The sequence below is a fragment of the Lactuca sativa genome, chromosome 7, assembly GCF_002870075.4.
Source record: "Lactuca sativa cultivar Salinas chromosome 7, Lsat_Salinas_v11, whole genome shotgun sequence".
NCBI lineage: Eukaryota > Viridiplantae > Streptophyta > Magnoliopsida > Asterales > Asteraceae > Lactuca > Lactuca sativa.
The window spans coordinates 116,580,611-116,592,910 of record NC_056629.2 but is presented as its reverse complement, the minus strand read 5'-3'; the positions used below and the strand labels follow the sequence as shown (position 1 = coordinate 116,592,910).

The 12,300-nt window shown below is 35.3% G+C and overlaps 1 protein-coding gene across 1 annotated transcript; it reads right to left on the bottom strand.

Moving 5' to 3' along the window:
* Positions 1-7,624: 7,624 nt before the first annotated feature.
* On the bottom strand, positions 7,625-9,878 carry LOC128127317 (uncharacterized). Its single transcript, XM_052765778.1, has 4 exons — positions 8,802-9,878; positions 8,590-8,721; positions 8,139-8,416; positions 7,625-8,066 (listed from the first exon to the last, which is right to left on the bottom strand). The coding sequence occupies exons 1-4, from the start codon at positions 9,876-9,878 to the stop codon at positions 7,625-7,627; spliced, it is 1,929 nt and encodes a 642-aa protein (XP_052621738.1).
* Positions 9,879-12,300: the final 2,422 nt, after the last annotated feature.

The window sequence follows — 12,300 nt, the reverse complement described above, 5'->3', positions numbered from 1 at the left end:
GTCCACAGCTTAGACCCCGCACCTTATCCCGCTTCTACTCGGCGAGTTGGTCCTTCAACTCGCCGAGTCCAAGGCCAAAAATGCAAATATTTAAAGAGTTAATTACAAAGAATACGTACCAAGAACCAGGTGCTATAGATGACACACAAATCGAGAGAAACTGTTTTGTAACATTTTAAATACCACACATGTGACATTACCCATTTTGCTACCAAAATTTACACATTTTGACTCAAATATTTAAGCATGTGTTATGGCTTAAAACACATGAAAAATTTACAAAAATTCTCAATACATGTATCATATGCACCTTATTATCCAAATACTTATACTTATGTGTATAACTAGTATAATACATCAATACACACTTAAATGCACAAATAATTGGGGTATTACATTGTTTCTAAATAAAAAAAAATACCTAAGTGATTGAAAAAAAAATTACACCGTGCGAGAGAGTCCTTTGACTCCTTTGACTGTTGATTAGCTTCAAGCACACTCATCACACACACACACACTCTCTCTCTCTCTCTCTCTCTCTCTCTCTCTCTCTCTCTTTCCGTATAATTTACATCCAAACAAATTCAGACTTACACTCCTCACCAATCAATTACTTTACAAATATATGGATGTTCATCTAGCCAAAGGAAAACTTACATGTTTCACTAAAAAATAATCAAAGTATTCATAGTACCAGTCCTATTTTCTTCTTCTTCATATCGATCAACATGACAATCTCATCACCATCGTTCTTCTTTAATTTTTTTTCCTGTCAAAAATCAAACCCAAACACCCACTTAGGTTCCATTGATTTTTGTCAACACTAAAAAAAAGATGAAGCAAAATTACCGAAGCTGAAGCATGCAGTCGAGTTGCTCCTTGAGCAACACCCACCAAGACCGAAAAAAACCTCTTTTGGCCTCACCCCTTTCATTTGCCCTTCTTCCCGTCGAGCTCTGCTGCCACACACACCCCTATGCCGATTTTGTTGCTTGCCTTGTTCCAACGAATAGCTTTTCTCCTTCGTGTTCTCTATTTTTGTGACATCCCCATTTTCACGGCCAGAAAAAGACCAATTTTGTTTATGCTTTATAAAAATCAGAGTACCTCTTTTAATAAAAATGTTGCGGGATTTGTTCCCAGTAAAACATGATAAATACGTTATCAAAGCATTTCCGAAGAAAAGTATTTTTATTAATTTTAAAACATTTGGATGTCATCGTCAATACAGAAACATAAGCATAAACAGAACTTACATTCATTATCACTAGTGATCTATATCTCCTTAATCTCTTAATGTAATGTGACTTCATATCAACAACTTTGATATAAATAAACTGAGTGGGTCAGGTTGGGAAACCTGGTGAGTACATAGGGTTTTCAACCCACAATAATAGAATTATTATGTTTAATTATCAAATAGTTAACCCAATTACCCATCCCCATTATCTTCTTTGCTCTTAAGGATCTACCCTAAGAATCAGTTATTTCTCATTCATTCATTCCTAAGGATTATCCTAAGGAATAGGTACGAAGTCCATCGTTTTCAATGACAAAGCTGTCAAGCACAGCTGCTAGCTCTATCACTTAGGCGCAACTGCCATAACTATGACATTCTATATGAGGCGCAGCTGTCAGTATTGTCCTTCGAGCACAGCTGCGAGGGTTATCTCTTTTATTGATAGTATCGTTTTCGAGAGTCCACTCGCAATACATGTCAATGGGTTTTTTTAGAGTACACTAGTGAACACATCGTTCACAACACCTATAGGTTGCGAGCCTGCTAGTGTTCCACTGTACTGTCTAGAATAGTCTGTGGTTGTCATCCATACTCTGCTAGATGACGGGGCCAACATTTGGGAACAAGGCTTCTCACATCATCCATCTCTCACCCTTACCTCATGGTCTATATCACCTCTTAACTCATCATCCAACTCATATTTCATCTACCCATGTTTTACCCAACATATTATGTAGATATAAATACATATACAGTTTAAATCATATAAAACTTGTATAAAATCGTTCATCCAGCATAGATAGCAAGTATACAGATAATATGCACACATAGCACGTAGTTTATATAAAATACTTCATATCTATGTGTAAGATGAAAGGGACCATGCAATCACTTTAAAAGGTGGTGATTCCGAACTCAGACAGCGCTTCGCTTCTTAAAAATAAATTCCTTTGACGAAACCTAGTATTATTACCACTAGAGTTTAGTCTATTATTCGTCGAGAGTAATTAATAATCTAGCTATTATTACTATTATATATGTGTTAATTAATACTTATATAACTCATAATAATAGCCCAAGTACTTATTATAATTTTCTAATAACGTTACTATAATTAAATAAAAGCTATATTAAAAATAGTGTAGGCGTAGCTCACTTACAGCGGGTTTTATAAAAAATTGGGCTTTGCTTGGAGCAACGTTCCCGAGCCAAAAAGCTCTTATTCTCGGAGCCGTCGAGCACTCCGGGGCTTCCGCCTCGTGCTAGGGAGGTTCCCAAGGCTTTTCGGGGGGTTTCGGGGCTAGAGAGAGAGTAAAAAGAAGAAAGAATGGGAAAGGTGTGAAGAAATTGAGGGTGGGAGAGGTTCTATTTATAGGGTAAAATATGGCTGAACTTGGTGCCACATGTCACCATCTGGTGGCAAGACTTGGGGAGAAAGCAATGGCCAAGATTGTGCCACGTCACTCATTTTCGCACACCACACTTCCGACTTCTAAAATATGTAACTTTCAAATACGAGCTTCGTTTTTTACGTTCTTTATATTCACACGTAGGTAAAAATAAGATCTACAACTTTCATTTTGACTATGTCGACTAATTCCTGACCTATCTTAAATTTAACAGTACGAGGAGAGTATACTGTTAAATGTCCGCGTAAAATTCGTAAATTCTACATACGGACTCTGTTTTCTTCTGTCTTTTTACTTTTGAGTTCCTATTAATGAGATATTCAATTCTCATTTAGGCCGCGTAGGCCAAAAACCGCTTAATCTAAAATTCGAGTTTCGGGCTGTGCACTGTTAAGCCAAATCTTAGAAAACTCATAACTTCCTCTTACGAAGTCAGATTTGGGAGTTCTTTTTTTTTGTATGTTATCGGTTTAACATATACTACAAATTTTGCTTAGATTTATAAGGCTAAAAAGTCCTCCATCGTAAATTCACTATTTACGTCTCCTGGTGTCGTGTCGGTTTTGCCGTAAAACTTCGACGGACCATAACTTCTTCGTTATAACTCGGATTTCGGCGTTCTTTATATGTACGGAACACTTGAGACATATTTTACAAATTGGTTAAGATTATTTATTCTAAATAATATTTCATAAAAAAAAATCTTTTTTGATGCTCATTGACTAGAATTGACTAGTCCGGATCTGCGGACATTACAATTTTATCCCTATCGATCGACGATCTAAGAGGATCTCATCTTCGTCATTGCTGCTGCTCATGATGCCTTACCATATTCCCTTCGGAAACCTCTTTATTTCAAACCTCGCAGCCGGACGAGAACAAAAACAAGCTCGATCCTTCATCCTCTTCGTTGCTTCGGTCTCGTCAACCTAGGAAACGCCTCCCTCTTCGCGGTCGATCCACCAAGAATTCTGGAATAGCATCTTGCACGCCTTCGTGATTTCTTGCCATCACCGATTATCCATATCAGTCTTGTTCCTTCATGTTGGTCGTGTTTTCCCTTATCGCTTCGTTCATTCTTCTCCTTTGCCCAATAAACGAATGGAAACGGGCACAAAAACACCTAAATCGTCTTGAGTCTATAAAATGAACACATTAAACCCCTATGTTGAATCCTTTAATCAAAATGAATCCTTTCCCCAAAACATTGGTGTTTTTAAGCAAAACAGCCCCTCCCATTGAGATTTGCTAACAATATTAGTCCAAGACTCAAACATTAATTCAATTTAAACCATTCCAGTCCCTCCCTTTATTTATTTTAACCAAAGAAGTCATATTTTTGTTAATTTAATTACCAAACATCCCCCATTCATTTAAATTCGTTACAAAAACGATCCCGAAAGTGTTTCAAGGTTCAAATATGTTTAAATACATAAAGTTTATGCATGTACATATGTTCATTGCTTTGGAAACGTATCTCTTATAAAAGCGAGTACATTACACTTTTACATACATATCGCGCATACTCGGCTTTTATAAACTTTATATAATGAAAATCATTTTTTTCCTATTGACTTAACTACAATTAACTGAGGGCTGAGAGGTATTCACATACTTTAGTTAAGGGCTTTTTAGTGAAACTATATTCATTAGTTAGGTCTAAACATTTAGCATACCCACACTATTATAACCGTTAATCTTCGGAGCGAGATACATATCTATAGATTTATATGGGGTTGATATTCCCACCTGCGGTTGCTAACTACAACCTCGATCGATTAATCAAAGTGGATGATAAGTGTCTACAATTGTTACTACCACGTCCAATGAAGTGTTGTAGGGGGTACATTCAGTCACATAGCTCGGTTATAGGACTTACTATAAACATTAACTATAATATCTCTATATCTCTCTCACTACAAACCATGGGTTTGGTTGCTTTCAAAACTATTTTAAGTATGGATTACTTATACAAGGATACATTTTGGCACTTTAAAAGATTCATTACAAACACAGTTTTAAGTATGAATTTACTTATACAAATATATATTTTGGCTTTCAAAGATTCATTACAATCATAGTTTTAAGTATGGGTTTACTTATACAAAAATACATTTTGGCTTGCAAAGGCTCTTTACAAACAAAATTTTAAGTATTGTTATACTTATAATGAATATACTTTTTATACTTTTTGAAAGTATTACTGCTGTTAGTAGAAAACATGTAATTCTCACCAACCTTATGTTGACCCTCAAAACTACATGTAGTTTCAAGAAATCACTAAACAAACATTCAAGATAGATTGTATTACAGGTGACATAGTTTACTAGTTTTTGTATTATCTGCCTATCTGTTAAGGGAATTAATGTACTATTATTATCTATAAAAAAACATTGTATTCAAATATCAAGATGGAACACAAATGCTATTTTGTTTATTGTTGTATTTGTGTTATATATTCAGTTTACCTGTAATCCATGAACTTAGTCGCATAGCCCGGCGTGTTCTGCTGCCTCGGCTAGGGGTGTGACAATCATCAGGAAATCGATTGTAATAGAGGGTAAAACCGATCCATGGGCTTATGGAATTTTGAAAATGAGTAGTGGAAAGTTTTTGGGGTACAAGGACAAATATTATTTGAACATTGTAATATTACTTAAAACACATCCCTTTACTTAATGATTTTATTAGTTGTTTGTTGATTTAAGATTACAAATGCATTTTATATTTTATAAAACAAAAACTTATACTAAAAGAACAAAATACATGTTACACAAAAAACAAAAAAAAAACAAGTAAAATTTTTTCAGGAACCATGGTTCGGAATCGTACTCTAGTGTTCGGGAGACCACTCTAAAATGATGTGTTCCAAACATTGTTTTTATTATACAAAAAAAAGGCTCATTTTTTTCAAAGATATAACTTATAAGGGTTAGATTACTCAGTTTCCCTTATTTATAATATGAGAGGGTCATTTTTTTTTTCAAAGATATGGTTTATAAAGGTTAGTTTATTCAGTTTCCCTTATTTATAATATGAGATACATGAGAAGAGCAATACAAATATAATGCGAGGAATACTTTGAATGACCAAAAAATATTTATAAAAAGAATGGTATATATATTTTACAACTTGTAGCTAGTGATAAATCGTGAATATTATCACAAATGCTTTTAAAACCGAGTCAAATTGGGAATTGGATCGAACCGAACGTTTTTTAAAAAATCTGGGATAGATACGTTAAAAAAAACTGGTTGAATCGGTTTATTGGACTTGAATAATTGGATTTATGTTAGCCCATATAAGATTTAGTTTAATCACGTAAAATTAAATTTTATCACCTTATATCTTTAAATCTCACTTAATACCTGACACAAGGTAAATGTACATATAACATAAAAAAGCCGTTATAAACAATGACATTTGGCCATCGTTTTCGACCGTTGCATGACTTGTCACGGGTTTTTTCATGTTACAAATTTCAATATAATATTTAATCACTTAAAATGAAACTTCAATATCTTATGTCCCACTTAATAACCTACACAAAATAAATGTACATATTACAATACAAAACCTGTTATAAAAAAAGGACATTTATCCATCGTTTTCGACCGTCACACTACTTGTCAATTTTTATTTGACAAAACTGCACAAATGGTCCAAGTGGTTTACACAAAATTGCCACTTTGGTCCAAAAAACTTTTGGCTAGCACCACAAGTCCAAAGTTTTCATTTTCTTGCATATTTGGTCCAATGGGTTAACTTCTGTCTATTTCCCTCTGTTAAGTTATGTTTGACTAGTCAAATCAGGGGGATTTTGGTCATTCCCTATTTATGCCCCATATTTTATATCAATAAAGGAGTCCTATAAGAACGAATCTCAATCCTTCTTTGTCGTCGTTCTTAGCTTGGTCTTCTTCAACACTTCGATCGTCCTCGATTTCTTCAAGAAATCAAAATAAAAAATGGTGCTTTGTTTTTATGGTAAAATGGCCATAGTTCGCACAGCATGGACTGATAAAAATCCAGGTAGACGCTTCTGGGGAAGCCCTACTGAGGTACGCAAATGTTTTTTTTTTTTTGGATTTCAGCATAAATCTCCCATTACATGTTACGATCTTCTTTTGTTTCTTAAATTTTGAAGGGATCCAAATGTCGATTTATTGGGTGGTTTGATGGTCCAATTTGTGAACGTTCAAAAGCTATTATATCAGGGCTGCTGAGGTCAATCAACAAATTGAAGTCACAAAACACAAGACTCAAGTGTTACTTGTTATGTAGTTGGGTGTTGTTCGTGTTTGTTCTGGTTTATAAGAAGTAGATTGAAGTGTAAAGGTTTGGGTGGTTTCTATGCAATATATTGAAGTGTAATGGTTTGGGTAGTGTTTTAATGTTTTTTGGTAGTATCTTGTTGAAGCAATGTAATCTTTTGAGCAATACTTTGTGGTAGTCTTCTGTGGTTAAAATGTAAGCAATGTAAGACATGTTTTGCAAGAATTTGTCAATGGTGATTATATTTCGTATGTACATTTTGACCAATTTATTTTGTTTGTGGTTTTGTTTAAAAGGGCATATTGGTCAATTTATTTTGTTTGTGGTTTACACATTATCAATGACAAATGTATGTTTTGTTTAAAAGGGCATATTGGCCAATTTATTTAGTTTGTGGTTTGCACATTATGAATGACAATTGTATGTTTTGTTTAAAAGGGCATATTGGTCAAGTTCTACAACAAAAAATTATACATTTGAATAACATCAAGACATTAAACATAGCATAAGCCAATACATCAAATCCAATGTAAATTGCTCCCATACATCACAAGGGTACACTATCAAGTACCAAAAATAATATCCAAAATGCTTAAACCGCAAAACACATAAAGTACTAAACATACAATACACATAAACATAACATTATCCCAAAAAGACACTTATACCCCTACATACATCAAAATCCCTTGAAATCCAATCACTTACCCCCTTGGCCTTTGCAAGTTCTAGCATTGTGCCCTTTAATTTTACACTTGCTGCAAGTTACGTGGACAAACTTTCTTGTAAGCTTTCCACTCCCACTAGCAATATGGCTTTGACTCCCACTACCACTAGCAACATTGTCTCCCTTCTTCTGGCTTTTCTCCTCAGCAGATTGCCTCCTCTTTTTCTTGGGCCTTCCAGGCTGATTTTTGTGTAGAGGAGGGATGATTTTAATTGGGTATTCACTTATAGGCCACATTGCTCGACCTTTAATAGGCTCTACCTTGTACACATAAGCTGCTTTCCATGTTTCTAACCAGTGCACCCTGTGGGCATAAGTGTGCAGCTCTCCAACTTCCTCACCATTATCTACTTTGTCATTTAGGACTGCAATGACATTCTTACAAGGGAGTCCTGTTAATTCCCACTTCCTACAACTGCATACTCTTTAAACCATGTCAACAACATGTTGATCCTGGCATGGCCCTTGCACTTGGTATTTATCTGACCCGTTCCACCTAGCTGTGTACTGAGATGCCCAATTCATATTCTTCTCCATGATCTTTGTTGCAGATGGGGTTAGTGGACCAACACACTTCTTTTGCACCTTTATGACATTGCATATTCTTTTCATCATATACACCCTAATGTACTCCAAGCAGGTTATCAGCGGCTTGTCCCTTCCCTCAATCAATTTGTTATTAAAAACTTCACAAAGATTATTCAGAAGCATATCTGAAACTGCTCTACCTGAAAACACCGCAATAATATCAGGATCAAACATATACTAACACAAAAGGATCAAACATATACCAACACAAAAGGGTAAATTTGGAAGCTGAAGTATGTACCTGTGAAGTGGCTTCTTGCTCAGTGTTGTGGGGGAATTTGATTCAACCAATTATAAGCTTCTATATCATATGAGCTGAATTGTTGCATCCTATGATTGAACTCTAGTACTGTTGTAGTTGTAGCACAATTCCACAAGTGTTCTTTATACTCATTAGTTCTCCATGTTTTTCTCATATTCTCATGTATATGCCTGAGACAAAACCTGTGCTCGGCACATGGGAACAATTGAGAAATGGCAGCCTGCAATCCTTGTAAAGGAATTAAAACATAGTTAATATAGTACATCCAAATATGTCAAATATAAACAACAAATTACAAACCTTTTGTCTATCACTTATAAATGTGAAGTTTAAGTTTGCATATAGGTCCAGATCATCTGCAATACACTCTAGAAACCACTTCCAACTATCAGTGTTCTCAGTCTCAACAATGGCATAAGTTAGAGGGTATATTCCATTGTTAGAGTCTACCCCAACTACAGTTAAAATTTTTCCTGGGAAAGGGCCCTTCATAAATGCCCCATCAAAACCTAGAAAATCCCTCAGGCAAGCTCTAAAACCCTTCTTCATTCCACCCAAACACACATACATCCTTTTAAACCTTCTTGAGGTAGCACTTAGGTTGGGTTCTGAATCACAGTCTAACATCACAATGGTTTCTGGATTAGTAGACTGCAACTCCAGGATGTAATCTCTAAGAACATCATATTGCTTTTTGTAATCACCCTTGACAAGTTTTTTTGCAGTAGATTTGGTCCTGGATACCTTGTGAATAGAGAATCCAACTTGATAATCCTTTTGAAGTTGTTCTTGAAGAGCTCTGACTGGGATTGTTGGGTTGGATTCAATCTGGTCCATTATCTGCTTAGAGATAAACTTTGTTGTTGCAGATCTAACTTTTCTTGTCTGGAGGCATTTATGTTCATGGTTGTAAGTTTTTATGAACCAATTACTATTTACATCTGACCTAGAACCTTGTATCACCCAAGGACAAGGGGTAGGTTCACCCACATGACCATCATTAAAGGCTACAGTTCCTTTACAGATTGCCCTTAACCTCATTTTGTCGTTTTTCACAAAGAATATATTCCTTCTTGTTTCCAGTGCATGCAATTGTATATTTTCCTTTAACTCCTTCTTATTTTTGTGTTTTTGTCTTATCCTAAAAGTTACCTTGTGTATCTCACCTTGAGAGCACCTAGTCTCCTTCCCCAATTCCTTTATTACAACTCTTCTTTTCCTATCTATATCAAAACCCTCATCCAATAAATCCCATTGATCATTATCTATAACATCCAACTCTTCATTGACCTCATCACTCTCATTCTCTCTATGCTTTGATAATCTTTTTTCATGAAATTCTGCTTCAAGATCTATATTCATGTAAAAATCCCTCATATCTACTTCTACATTAGGGATTATGTTGTCTTCATCCACTCAGAAATCACTATCATCACTGTCCTCACTCTCATCATTTCTTTCATGATTCTCTTCATCAGTCTCTATGTTATCTTCACTTCCATCATCAAACTGCAAAATCTCTCATCTCTACATTCTCATCATTCATTTCATTTCTGTCATGATTCTCTTCTTCAGTGACTTCCTTATTAACTGCATTTTCCTCACCTTCATAAACCTCATCATCTACATTTTGTTCATTAGAGTGTAAAATCTATTGGTACAACCCAATATCAAAGTCATTAGCTGCCTCATCAAATTCATTAAATCCCTGGTCAATATCATTACATCCCTCATGAAATTCATTAAAATCCTGGTTAATATCATTACATGCCTCATCAAATTCATTAAATCCGTGGTCAAATTCATTAGCTGCACCATCCTTATTCCCACCAATCCTATCAACACCAACATCATCCATCACCAATTTCTTAATACATGATGATAATGGTTTGTCCTTGATAAATTCCCTTTTCTTAGTATAGTCAGGGGATATCGACAAGGCTAAAGCAACTTCATTTGCTATCAAAGGTGGTATGCATGTTTGTGGCATGCCATTGGGTTGGTTATTAGTTAGGGGGTCTGATGTTCATCAGTCTCCTCTAATTGCTCAATAATAACTTTTCTTATAGGTTTAGGAGCCATAAAGTAATTAAGCAAGTTAGTAATACCATGTTCGGTGTAAACCCTTATCATTTTATGCTCCTTCACATACTGGGCAAAATTGAGGACATCATCATCATTTCCTAGGGCTCGTAGCCCAAAATGCATGTCTCCCTTTGGCACTCAAAAATGATAGTAGATAACTGGAGGAACTGAGTATCCTAACCCTTTAATAATTGCATCCATCTCGTGAATAGAAAACTCTTCTATATCCACCATATCTACGTACGTCACAATACCCTCAATGTAGTTGACATTTGGAAACTTTGTGAACTCACCTCCATGATGTAGCTTGATGGTAAACAATGTAGGGTGTCCATATGTTGGGTTTTGAGCAATCTAACACTTCCTAAGTGTGCATGCAATCCTAATAAACCTTGGATCTATGTTTTCTTCTAAAATACATGCAAATAATAACTTCCAAGGTTTCTTCCTAACTAGCATAGCATAAGGATTATGAATCATAAAAGTACTAGTAGAAATACATACCTTTTGATGATGGTTGATTGTTTGGAGTTTGAGAGCCAAGCACCAATAGTGTGAATGCCTCAAATGGAATCACAAATCACCACAAACACTTGGAAAACTTTGAGAGAGTAGTATACTTTCTTGTGGAATCGGCCACCACTAAGTCTCACACTCCTAGTGTCTACACTTAGAGCCATATTTCTTGCATCATATGCTTCTTTATATAGTGTGCATGGTTAGGGTGAAACCCTAATAACCCATGTCTTTTCCTTTCCAAGGATCCATGGATTAAAATCTCCATGGACCATCCATGGACTTCCATATTAGCTTAGCCCATTAACAAATGAGTATTAGCCCACACTATATAAAATATAATAGCCCATAATTTAATTAGTCTTCTTTTTAATCTCTAAATTAATTCATAATTAATTTAAGACTAAAACTAATTAAATAACATGACTTCATATTAATATATTATAATTTATAATATATTAATAAATCGTAAGTATACAATTCTCATAAAATTATCCATAAATCGTTTGGGTGAAGTGCAACCCAAATGGACCATGTCGGGTTGGGTCAAGTATGTACCAAATAAGTTATGGACTTAGACACCTTATCCAACAGACTCCCACTTGGATAAGTCTAATAACTATATTTGCATATGTTACTTCAGGAACCAACTAGCAATCGTAGCTCTCGAAAACTCTGTTGAACTGTGAAGCACCATTTTAGATAAGTGATCATATAATCCTCTGTTCTTATGATATCAGCCGGACAAATACATGGAACAACGTCATACTTATTGTCCAGCAGTTTGTTTCCCGATTTTCGATTTGTTTGACAAAGAACTTAATCGAACACATCAAATTAGTTCTGACCGGACGGTACATAGGTCACAACAAAATCATCGAGGGGCCCAGATATCGCTTCTATTTCTAGAAGGAACAGATAAACTTCGACTCATATGCTTGTTCTACTACTTGTTGAATTGTACACAAAGGCACGTTTTATAACATCAAGTTACTGATGCGTTTACGTACAATCAATGCACAACCAAATCATAGGTAACAACTCATATCTCTAGGTTTGAAGATTTATATGATATTACCGTCTCACGATCACTCAAGATAAATTCCATGAAGTGATACAAGTGAGCGTGGGTTTATTCCAATACTCATAACTTATGAGCACTCATGAATGTTGCAGCAACCATTGCTATGACTAAACC

Excerpts from the sequence above, each read along its gene's own strand:
- LOC128127317 (XM_052765778.1), bottom strand. The coding sequence starts at position 9,878 with ATGAGGGATTTTTACATGAATATAGATCTTGAAGCAGAATTTCATGAA. Across the intron at positions 8,722-8,801 it reads TTATAAGTGATAGACAAAAG|GCTGCCATTTCTCAATTGTT; the intron begins GTTTGTAATTTG and ends CAAGGATTGCAG. Across the intron at positions 8,417-8,589 it reads ATTGTGCTACAACTACAACA|TATATGTTTGATCCTGATAT; the intron begins GTACTAGAGTTC and ends CTTTTGTGTTAG.